General features: G+C 45.2%; 1 protein-coding gene across 1 annotated transcript in view; it reads left to right on the top strand.

Moving 5' to 3' along the window:
* Positions 1-12,137, top strand: part of RACGAP1 (Rac GTPase activating protein 1) — a 68,882-nt gene that overhangs the window by 19,978 nt on the left and 36,767 nt on the right. Inside the window, exons 2-10 of the mRNA XM_075334551.1 lie at positions 1,906-1,994; positions 4,731-4,933; positions 5,028-5,167; positions 5,778-5,847; positions 8,275-8,328; positions 8,407-8,484; positions 9,741-9,855; positions 9,944-10,062; positions 10,136-10,300. Of these exons, the coding sequence (XP_075190666.1) occupies positions 1,910-1,994; positions 4,731-4,933; positions 5,028-5,167; positions 5,778-5,847; positions 8,275-8,328; positions 8,407-8,484; positions 9,741-9,855; positions 9,944-10,062; positions 10,136-10,300 (1,029 nt within the window). The 5' untranslated portion in view covers positions 1,906-1,909. The remainder of the gene's footprint in view (positions 1-1,905; positions 1,995-4,730; positions 4,934-5,027; positions 5,168-5,777; positions 5,848-8,274; positions 8,329-8,406; positions 8,485-9,740; positions 9,856-9,943; positions 10,063-10,135; positions 10,301-12,137) is intronic.

Here is a 12,137-nt window from a genome sequence, read left to right as displayed (position 1 = left end):
AGACTTGGGAACCACAATTGTTGAAAATATTTACAATCTCAAGGTTACAAGTCCATCTTCAGAGATCTTTATGTTCTTTTGTCCATGGTGTACAACATGATTATAGCTAATCTCCCTGCAGGTGAACAGTAGAGAAAAATTGATTTAAAGGTTTTAACCCAGGGTAGTCCAAATGGCGGATAACAGCCCCACTGATGCTTCAAAGACATTCAAGCTGTCTTGCAGTGTAGTAAAAAGAGGGGAACGAAATGGGACGGGGGGGGGGGTGGAGAAATGGTAAAATGGATGCAGACTTGCCCCACAAGAAATCCCTCACACGGCTATGTTAACGTAAAAATACAAGTTATGCGTCATGTGGTAACGGGAAGGCAAAATGTGTAAAAACTATAAATGACGGCTCAGGCGGGTGGGTAAGCTGCTCCAATGCTTCTACTGCGGATCAATGATGGGACACAATCCAGAAAATAGTAATCCAGACAAACGACCAACTATACAGGCAATGACACCAAGCAGAGCTCAATAACACTGGGGTTTCCCCCTCCCACCTCTGAAAGTGTAGGTGTGCTCAGACGGGCACAGAATTGTAGCAGACCAAGTTTCAGTGCCCGACTGAACAAATAGAGATGTTCAGAGAGGGGAATCCAACAACGTTCATTTGTGCTCTGAACGACTTGTCATTGCAGTCTATGGCCCTATTGGTGGTTCCTTTGAATCCTATTTTTAGAATTAGGGGGATTCTGGTGGCATCCCCAGATGCATTGCAGAAAACCAGTGTGACCAGGGCCTAAGGCCTCATTCACACCAGTATATTTGCATCAGTGGATACCAAAGCCAGGAGAGGAACTAAACTATAATTGAAAGGTTCACCTGCTCTGTGTGAGTGATCAGTGACCAGGCAGCAGTAGATATAGAGTACAGCAGGGTCAGGAACCTTTTTTGGCTGAGAGCCATGAACGCCACATATTTCAAAATGTAATAATCATTGATACAGCACTATTAATTCCACAGCGCTTTATATACATTGGCAACACTGTCCTCATTGGGATTCGTAATCTAAATCCCCTAGCTGTATGTCTTTGGAGTGTGGGCGGAAACCGAAGTATGCGGAGGAAACCCACGCAAACACGGGGAGAACATACAAATTGCTTGCAGATGTTGTCCTTGGTGAGATTAGAACCTAGGACCCCAGCGCTGCAAGACTGCAGTGCTAACCACTGAGCCACCGCTCTGTGAGAGCCATACTTGCCAGTGGGGAGCGGCGGTGGTAGAGCAGCTCAGAATGTCCCAGGAGGCAGGGCAGGCGATACTGCGGGCACGAAGCAGGGGGTCTCGCGGTTCAAGAGGGTCAGTGTGCGCAGGGTCGGCGATACTGCTGCAGGCTCCTTGGGTGTCACAGCAGTGAGCCCGCAGTAACAAGCGGACTGTAGGTTGCTTTGAATCTCCTGCAGTTGACTAGATCAATTAAAAAAAATGGCCGCAGCGCGTGCGCAGATCGACACGATGGACAGAAAATTGCCGCGGACTCTGCACACACGTCGCCTCCGCGGCTATTTGCTTCAAGTCGATTTCTTCAACTGCATAAGTTTCAAAGCAGCCTGCAATCCGCCGACTACTGTGGGCTCACCGCCACGACACCTCAGGAGCCCGCAGTATCGCCAACCCTGCACCACCACTGCCACCCTGGTACACCATATGCGGCTTGTGAGGCACACCTCCATTTTTTTGGGGGGGGGGGGGAGGAGTGCGCCTAACAAACCAGAATTGCGAGTTCCGACCCCTGGAGTACAGCATGCGAAATGTTACTTTAATCTGACACGTGTGAAATGTCTGTAGCCTTGAGTGACGTGTAGCAGTATGGCCGCCTTTCCCCATGAAATCATGCTAAATATCTGTTTTCCACTACAGGAACATGGCGACTACAATGCTGACCGTGCGCAATCTTTTTGAGCAGTTAATTCGGCAGGTGGAATGTCTGAACGAGGGCATCGAGCCGCGTAAGTACTCGGCACCTTCTAGAAGCATTGGCTGCATGATGTGCCTCCCATACAGCCTGTGAAGCTTTCTGACAACTGTCAAAAAATGTCTTCTTGGAAGTGTTCATTGTGAATGCTAAATATGCTCCAGGGGCATGTTCCAGCAAATTGGTATTTTACTTTTAAATCAATATATACATTTACAGTGGGGCTGGCACCGCACATCTCCAACATGAACCTGGATTTAATTGGAAAGGCCGGTGCTGTGGAGTCAGAATCGCCTTCCTGCAGCATAATTGATTGGAAAGACACTCTCACTTTGTTGGGAGAAATTTTAATATATTCTACTTTCCTTTTTATATAAAATATTTTTTTTATTTATTTTTTTTAATTTTCAGTATGGCCGCTGTTAGAAATAACAATTCCTATCCATCTGAATGAATCCCATCATAAAGGGAGAGTTGCTAACCAAACCGGGCCGGCTCTGGCTTAGGCTGGTTTCACACTACGTTTATTTAACATGCGTCAGGAACGTTTTTTTGCTGCAAAAGCGGATCCTGCTTTTACAGCAAAAAACGCATGCAAACGCATCTGTTATTTTGCAGGATCCTGTCACTGGATGTTTAGGGGCGGGCATTGGAGTCATGTGATCGGGAGTGAGGGGAACTAGACTGGGAGCCGGCTTCTGACAGCTGCAGACGCTGGTAACCAAGGTAAACATCGGGCTTGGATACCCGATATTTATCTTGGTTACGAGTGTCTGCAGCTGCTAGGAGCAGGGCTGTCTGCACACGTAACCAACGTAAACATCGGGTAACTAAGAGAAGTGGTTACCCGATATTTACCTTGGTTACGAGTGTCCGCAGCTCTCAGGTGGGAGAGAGAGGGAGGGGAGGAAGGGGGAAAGACAGAGATAGAGAGAGGGTGAGAGAGGGAGGAGGAGAGAGAGACAGATCACGCGAGACTGGTTCTGTGCATGCTCAGTAGAGCAAGCAGGATCCTGTCTATCAGCACGCCAGCGTTCACCTGCGTTTGCGTGCTGTTTAGTCAGGATCCGGTGACATGCAGTATTTGGACGCAGCTCAAAAACGCTACAAGTAGCGTTTTTGAAAGATGTTAAAAAACTGCAAGTCGCTGGATCCTGACTATAACGCACGCAAACGCAGGTGAACGCATGTTAACGCGAGTCCATTGCAAATGCATTGAAGTGAAAACGCATTTGCACTGGATCCGTTTTTCCGCTAAAAAAACGTTATGGACGGATGTTAAATAAACGTAGTGTGAAACCAGCCTTATGTGCCAGAAAACTGTACACCAAATTTACTCAGTTCCCCATCACAGACCAGTCTCTGCGTTGGAGCCCTCTTCTGTATGTGACACACCACTCCAAACTACTTTGGCACTACTTAGAAAGCGCACTCCTGTACCCCGACTACTAGTATTTGTGGGGGTCCCTATTATGTAAGATTCGTGTTCTTTATGGAAAAACTCCATCAGTGTAATGATTACTTCTGCCCAGTGAAGATTAGATTCATACAAGTACAGCAGAACCTCGGTTACGAGTAACTTGGTGTGCGAGTATTTCGCTATGTGAGCAAAGCTTGCTGTAAATTTGTAACTGTTTAATAGCAAGCTTTACTGTACGAGCAAATAGTCACCGCACACACTTCTGGTTCCGTACTTTCAATGCGCTCTGACCCGCTCTTGCAGTCTGCACAAACACACATATGCTCACCTTACCCTCCGTTCCTTTGGCGGCCTCCTGGATCTTGTATCCGCAGGTATGTGTATCCGGTAACCATCGCGACTATGATGGCGCTAACGCGGTCAGCGCTTGGTCAGTGCGCTGCCTTTGAGAATCAGAGGCAAGCGGCTCCTGCGTATGACGTCTGTTGCTGAAGCGCTGACAGCGAAAGCTCTGGCATCGGTTGCAGTGGTTACCGGATACACATACCTGCGGACTACAAGAACCAGGAGGCCGCAGAGGGAATGGAGGGTAGGCGAGCATATGTGTTTGTGTGTGGAATAGCACAATAGGGGACCAAGATGGGACATTGCACAAGTTGTGAAATTGTCTGAGTTTCCATTATTTGCTATGGGAAATTTTGCTTTGCTAGACGAGTATCTTAAGCCTGCTTTACACAGGACGACCGATTGTGCAATTTCACAATCGATCGTATCCGCCCCCGTTGTTTGTGCGTCACGGGCAAATCGCTGCCCGTGTCGCACAAAGTCGTGAAACCCCCGTCACACGTACTTACGGGCTGAGCGACCTCGCTGTGGGTGGCGAACGTCCACTTCCTGAATGGCCAATTGAAGCGGAGGGGCAGAGATGAGCGGGATGTAAACATCCCGCCCACCTCCTTCCTTCCGCATAGCCGGCGGGAGCCGTGGGACGCAGGTAAGCAGAGTTCATCACTCCTGTGGTGTCACACGGAGCGAAGTGTGCTGCCACGGGAACGATGAACAACTGGCACAAGTAAAAATAAACGATATTATGAAACTGAGTGATGAGTACACGACTCTCGATTTGTGAGCAATACTGCGTCGCTCAGAGGTTTCACACGAGACGACGTCGTGTATGATGCCGGATGTGCGTCACAAAAAACGTGACCCCCCCGACGATGCATCGCACGATCCGTCGTCTCGTGTAAAGCACACTTTAGTTTCAGAGCACACTCCCAGAATGGATTGTTCTCGTAAACCAAGGTTCCACTGTATCTCGGATTCATAACTGTAAGTTACTTTTTACTCTAGAATTCATTCTGCTGGCGAGAAACTTTGAGGATTTCCGAAGAAAATGGCAAAAAAATGAGCATGAACTGATAAGAAGCCGAGAGCTGCTGATGAAGACGGAGACCGAGCGCAGCGCACTTGAAGTAAAGCTGAAGCATGCTCGCAATCAGGTGGATGTGGAGATTAAGAGGCGGCAGAGGGCTGAGGCCGAATGCGAGAAACTAGTGAGGACTTCATAAAGCTTCTGTCTTTCTCCCTGACATGTCACATGGGCTGTAATCTCAAACTTATGTATAATTTTTTTTATTTTTGCGTTAGGAGCGTCAGATTCAGCTGATAAGAGAGTTGCTGATGTGCGATCCATCGGGCAGTATACAGCTCAGTGACCAGCAGAGGAGCGCACTGGCCTTTCTCAATAACAGAACACAATTGTCTGCAGATGGCAATGGGACAAGAAGGTGGGACAAAACGGTTTCTCTTCATAACTTTCCAGGCAATGGCTGGAGAAAAATGTCACTTATAGTAATAAAGCTTTTTGTAGATAGTTTATTACTCATGTATATGGGTTCCCTCTATTAGAGCAAAATCTCAGTACTCATGTACACGACGGGGACCATGTTACATAGGTTGAAAAAAGGTCCATCTAGTTCAATCTTCCTCCACCAATTCTACATTTTGTCCCTAAGTCACTTATAACCAACAATGTTGTGTGTACTGAGGAAATCATCCAGCCCTTTTTTTATAAGCCGTTATAGTATCTGCCATTACTACCTCTTGTGGTAGGGTATTCCACAGTCTGACTGCTCTAACTGTAAAGAACCCTTTCCTATTTAGCTGCCGGAATCTCTTTTCTTCCACTCGCAGTGAGTGCCCCCTGGTCCTTAGTATTGTCTTTGGAAGGAATAAGTCATGTGCCAGTCCTTTATATTGACCACACATGTATTTATACATTGAAATGAGATCTCCTGCACAGTAACAAAGGTGGCTCCTAATTGAGCTTTTCATCTTTCTCCTCTTCCCATCATTGTTCCTGATTTATGTAATCTTTCCTTTTTTTTTCGCCCTTAGATTGTCCACGATTGATGAATCTGGATCCATCCTCTCAGACATCAGTTTTGACAAAACTGAGGACTCTCTGGTAATTTAGCAGAAATCTCTGAAAAGTCTTCTGGGTTTTTTTTTTTTTTTTTCTTTTTCAGATTACTAGTGGCTTAACCGCTTCCCACCAATTGAACATATCGGTACGTCCCCACAAACTGACATACTGGTACATCCTGGCTATTGTGCAGGCACAGGAGCATCAGTAGCTCGGCTTAAAGGGAACCAACCACCAGGATTTTCATATATAAAGTTAAGCCAGTGGTCTATTGGCTTTATCATGCTGATGGACAGGTGCAGGAATATGTGGGCAGGGTCTTGCTTATCTATTCCCACCCCTGTCTGCCTGCCTCCACCTGTCACCGTCATAGACATTCATTCCGGTGCAGACAGACAGGAGTAGGAATAGATAGTAAGACCCGACCCACATATTCCCGCCCCTGTTGCACCTGTCAGTCAAATTGCCGTGCATTGCTGGAACTTTACTTGCAAATATTTCTGAAATAAAACATCCAATATCCGAACAAAAGCTATGTTTACATTCAGTGTCCTAGCCCCAGTATAGCACTGGCTTTGCTTTATATATGAAAATCCTGCTGGCTGGTTCTCTTTAAATGTGACAATGAATAGCAATAGCAGTATTTAGAAGCTTGAGAAAAGGGGTGCACTCCCTCTCCCAATAAATCGGGACCCCCATGACGCGATCACAGGGGAATGATGGTTGCCTTGACAGCAGTAGGTCAAATGATGATCTCATGATCTGTCGAGTACGATGGCCTGTTAGACCATGCTAGGAGCATTGTCTACAATTACTGCACAGATTCCCCCTATTGAAGTCAATAGGGTGCCGATGTGTAGTACCCGACCACGGCCATAATGCGGAATAACTGTTGAGTTAGCTGTGCTGCTCCGCAACTGAGCACTTCCGCCAGGCATCGGAAACAGCTGATCGGCAGAGGTGACCGGTGTCGCACCCCCACCAATTAAATATTGATGACCTATTCTAAGGATTTGCCATCCATGTAAAAGTCCAGGACAATCCCTTTTAACTTTGAATTTGCAAATCATTTGTCCCACCGGTATCCCTCTGGACACTCAGTTTATGAAATTCCTGGCGGATCTTGTGGTGCTTCAGTCACCTAACTTCAGCCCTATACAAAATCTGTGGTTGGTTTGTAAAAACACAGTTGAAGCCCGCAGACACAAGACTATTAGTGAACAGGGGGCTACTGACCATGGGTAATGGGCTAACATGCCTCACAAAAATTGGCAGAGCATGGCATTTTCTTTTATATTCAGATAAAATGTTATATTACATGTGCTGAGCTATTTAAATTGATTTATTGGAAACAGTCAAAGGTTTGTACATTTTCGCATTTTATTTACAATGGAAATCTTTTAGCTACAAATCCCATAATGGGAATTTTATAGCCCACTGTCAGATGTACACATTGAAAGACTCTCCTGACGTATACCTCTAATGTATTCTCATAAAAGGAATCTAAGTGGGTTTTTGCCACCTCATCTGAGAGCAACATAATGTAGGAAACGAGACCTGGAATCCAGTGATGTGTCACTTAGCTTATATGTGCAGAGGTTGTGACAGAGTTCTTTAAATGTAGCAAAGCTCAGAAAGCTGCCTATACCTCAGCTCTGTGTGTACAGTCTATTGATGGTGAGCTGCTTATCAGAGGAGGGAGCGTGGCCGGACAACTGCTCATGTGCTGGTGTAGTCTGAGCAATGATAATCTCCTGGTGATAAAACCTTCAATGTAAGAAAACACAACTTAATAAATTACACATAGTTTCATCCTCTATAACCTGCGGTGTTAAGATTACATAGCAAAAACCTGCTGACAGATTCCCTATAACATGATGTGAATGGATCACGTGATAAATACTGCTCAAACCCTATGGATATGAGAACGTTTTCTGAACACTCAATGTATGTTTATACAGAAAGGATGGGGCATACTGGCTTAACGTTTTTGACACTGGTTGCTTGTTTCCCCCCCCCCCCCCCCCCTCTCTACTATTGTTAGAATTTGTTGCCAAACCACCAAATATTCAGTTCCAATATTTAAGCAGAAGATGAGTAATTGCCAGACGCCCCACGTTGTGCCTCATTCTTGGTGGAGCAGTCTGCAGGGTATGACAGTGGTCACAGCGGTGCTCTCAAGACGAGCCCTGTTTAGACCCCTCATCTATAGGGTCTGCCGCACCCTTCACCAGTCAGGATGTCTTTCTATGACCCAAAACGCTGCTAACTGCATTTCTGGTGGACTTGGCCCATGAATGTATTACTGTATATAGATGATCGCTTCATTTTACCTGCATCTGCCCAGTAATACATAATGTGATGGATGGCTGCTACCCATCGCCAGATGTGATATAATATTCACTGCTGCTCATATTTGGAAGACTTGTGCACAATAGATTTTTTTTATATGTCGAATCTTTTCACTAGGATTGGGATTCTTCTATTGTCAGAAATGTGAAACTAAAGAAAAGAGAAAAGCGAGTAAGTTGGGTTGAAAAAATAAATTAATTGAAAAGTCTTTGCTGCTTTTGACGAATTTTGTTTTTTTGTTCTTATTAGCGCTCCTCAAGACAGCAAACAGAAGGGCCTCCCGTCCCAACAAAGAGGACCCGTTCATTTGGGCTGGCCGTGGATCCGGTAAGCAACTACTTTCCACCGAATTTTCAATCGTATTTTTATCTTTTGTAGCTGTATCAGGAGTGATTGATATTGCTTTGTTTGTAGTGCTACTCAGGCTTAATGCCTTCTCGACAGAGGACGTACCGGTACGTCCTAAATCATTGAAGGGGTGATCACCGCCGGCTGTTGTGGGGAGCCAGTGGTGATTCCCGCACATGTCTGCTGTTTTGTACAGCAGACGTGTGCCTCACAGGTAGATCCGTGATCCACCTGCGCCTGTTAACCGCACTTAGATCGCACTGTCAAAATGTGACAGCGTAATTTAAAGCACTGTTGCAGGTAAGACGCACTTACTCGCTGCCATTGGAAGCCCCGTGACTTGATCTTAATCTCTCCTTTACTTCCTACATCTGATCACTTTCTTGCTCATGTCAATAACATCTCAAGAATTTGAGATTTTCTTACCATTGACTCTGCAAAAACTCTCACTGTCGCTCTTATTCTTGCCTGGACTATTGCAACTCTCAGCTAATCGACCTTCCTTTTACTAAACTCTCCAATCCATCCTGAATGTGGCAGCGAGAATCCTATTCCATCCCACCCATTACCCCGATGCCTCTGCTCTGTGCCAGTCATTGCACTGGTTGCCTATCCACTACAGTACATTGTAAATATATCAATCTTGCCTACAAAGCTCTCCACAGTAATACACCAACCTACATTTCCTTCTCTTGTCTATCACCCTACCTATGCCCTTCTTTTTGCTAATGATCTAAAACTGCCATCCTCTATAATCTGATCCTGCCGTCTCCAAGACTTCTCATGTGCTGCGCCAATTCTCTGGAACGCACTACCCAGGATCACTTGGTTCACAATAGCTACAGTCTTAAGCGTGCCCTAAAAAGTAATTTCTTTACACTGGCCTATCGCCTCACTTATGTAACGATTCACATTGCCCTTACAATATTTTCTTCTAAATCTGGTGCTCTTTTTCTTTACACGCCGTCTATGCACTTAATAGCACTGTACTGGTACACCTACTGGCTGGTGACCTGTTCATACAGCATTATACGAGCACTTTTTACCATTTATCCTCTGGCTCGCCCCTATTTTCTCATAGATTGTAAGCTTGTGAGCAGGAACCTCACACCTCTTGGTGAAACCCGGTTGGGAAAAAAAAATTATCCCAAAGGTTGAGCCCTTTTTAAGTTATGTTGCTAATAAAACTAATGTGAATCCATACAAACCAATTATTTTTTGCTTCCTTCGTCTAGGCCAATGAATCCATAGTGACAAAGACAATGGTAACTGTTCCAAAAAATGGCGGTGTTATTGAAGCGGTTTCAACTATAGAGACTGTGCCGTACTACACGCGAAGCCGTAGGACTGGTAAGTTTTATATTACATTATACTTAAAGTTGCTATATCTCTTATGCTCTTGCAATATACATTGCTGATTTTGTTTCTTTGCTCTTAGCCCAGTTACAGCCGTGGAGTAGCGACTCTAGTCTAATGAGCCGGCAGTTTGACGAGACCGACAACTGCAGGACTCCCCAGAATCAGGGACTGAGACTTCATGAATTTATTTCAAAAACAGTAAGTTTATTACAAATGAGGGTAATATCCTTCATCTTTGCCTTTTTATTAAATTCATTGTTTTATTTTACAGGTTATTAAACCAGAGTCCTGTGTTCCTTGTGGAAAAAGGATCAAATTTGGAAAATTATCTTTGAAATGTCGGGACTGCCGTGTTGTGGCTCACCCAGAATGCCGCGATCGCTGCCCTCTTCCATGTATCCCCACTTCCGGAAACACTCCTGTCCGTATTGGAGAGGTATTTTCTCAGAAGGATTTATTTATTTTTTTTGAATTGCATAATGTTACTCAGTTATTATATTGGGTGTAAAAGGATTAAAGGGAACCTGTCATGTGTAATATACATCCAGAACCACTAGCAGTTCCGAGCGAGTGCATATTGCTAATCCCTGAAAGGTAAAGAAGACACCTGGGGACTAGTATCAGGCTGGGAGAACCCATTGTTAATTGGCCCTTCTCAGCCTAAGAAAAGCAGCCCACAACCGCCTCAGAAGTGGAGCATCCGTTAGATATGTGAGGGTTGCCTGAGGCAATAGCTGGTTTCGAGGCTTGGTCTTCAGACGCTCCATTCATGTTCACAGGGTGTGGGATATAACTTGTGGTAGTATTGGGGACCTGGTTGGGTGCGAGGGTTTGTGCAGTTCAAGTCGTACCTTTTGAGCAGCTACATATTGCCGATATCTCAGGAAAACTAGGTCCTTCCCACGGTGGAGACAAACATGGAGGCTTACAGTTCCACGAACAGTTCTGGGTGCATATTGCTAATCCCTCCCTAGCAGTGCCAGCCTATAGTAGCATAGATAAATTGATCTTTAGAAAAAGTATTTCTGAAGATCCCTTTATTATATACTAATGAGGCCAGCGACTACTCGCAAGGTCGTTACTTTCCTTGGCTAGTCATCCCCCTTAGCATTTAAGCACGCCTTTGTGGGCGTGCTAACATGCAGCATCAGAGGATGGTCACGCTTACCTCCACTGCCATTGCGCCCAAGGCTGGCTTTTGGCTCAGTGCGTGTGATACCAGACTTCCGGTCATGCGCACTATGAAGCCGTGTGTATGCGTCCTGGCTTCAAATTCGTGTAGTTGTAGTGTGCATGACCGAAAGTCCGGGATCATGCGCACTGAGCCGAAGTCCAGCGATGGCAGCAGAGGTTAGCACGATCATCCTCTGGCACTGGTGGCTGAGCTCCATGGAAACAAGCTGTACACTATGAAAGATAAACTTACATTGGCAAAGGCTGCGCTCATCTTCTCAGATTCTTGGATATGGAGTATTCGTATTCTCATGACCACTGTTCCTGGCTCTGACAGAAGAATCCTCAGCAACACAGTACGTGCACTATGAGGATTCACAAGTCTGCTGTCACATAGCTTAAAACTTGGCTGTCATCTTTAAAATTTTGTACATTTTATGGCAATTTTATTAGTCTTTAAAGGGAGTCTGTCAGGTGATTTTTGTAGTTCAGTGCTAATGTTATCTTTAAATAGGGCTTAGTGAGACCTTTCAGGATCAGTAGGTTTCTTTGGCAGTTGCGGTCTTTACTCCCTCGTTTGTGCGGTGACCAGTAGTCTCTGTGAGTGTGAGGTTCTTCCTCGATCAGGCGGCTTCTCTGCTATTATAATTCTTCTTATCTCTTACAGTGTTATCATCTGTGTCACTTTGCTGATTAGTACATGTTTAGAGAGAGCCTAATGTCTGTCTTTTTGGATGGTGGATTTCAAGCTTTTTGGTGTGTAGCAGCAGCCCCTGTAGTAGACACGTATGCTTTGATGATCTGAATGTGGCCGGTTATCATCGGTTTAAAAAATGGCCTGCTAGGGCAGACTAGGGTTGCTCATGGTCAGACTGAGAGCTTTGTTATCTATGAACACTGGATCGCAGAGACGCTCTTATTGAGTTTTGCTCTTGGTAATGCGATAGCTCTGCATAATTGCCTGCATTTTGCTGGATCCTGTTTTGGGTGAAGGGGCAGCATTGTGAGGTCAAATCTAAATCGATGCTGAGCTACTTGCAGTAAATGACCATAGCTGACAACTTTCTCTTTACTATCAAAATGACATAACCATGCTCCAT

This window comes from Anomaloglossus baeobatrachus, chromosome 2, assembly GCF_048569485.1.
Source record: "Anomaloglossus baeobatrachus isolate aAnoBae1 chromosome 2, aAnoBae1.hap1, whole genome shotgun sequence".
Lineage (NCBI taxonomy): Eukaryota > Metazoa > Chordata > Amphibia > Anura > Aromobatidae > Anomaloglossus > Anomaloglossus baeobatrachus.
Note: the sequence above shows the minus strand (reverse complement) of the source record. Positions and strands in the feature narration are given on the sequence as shown.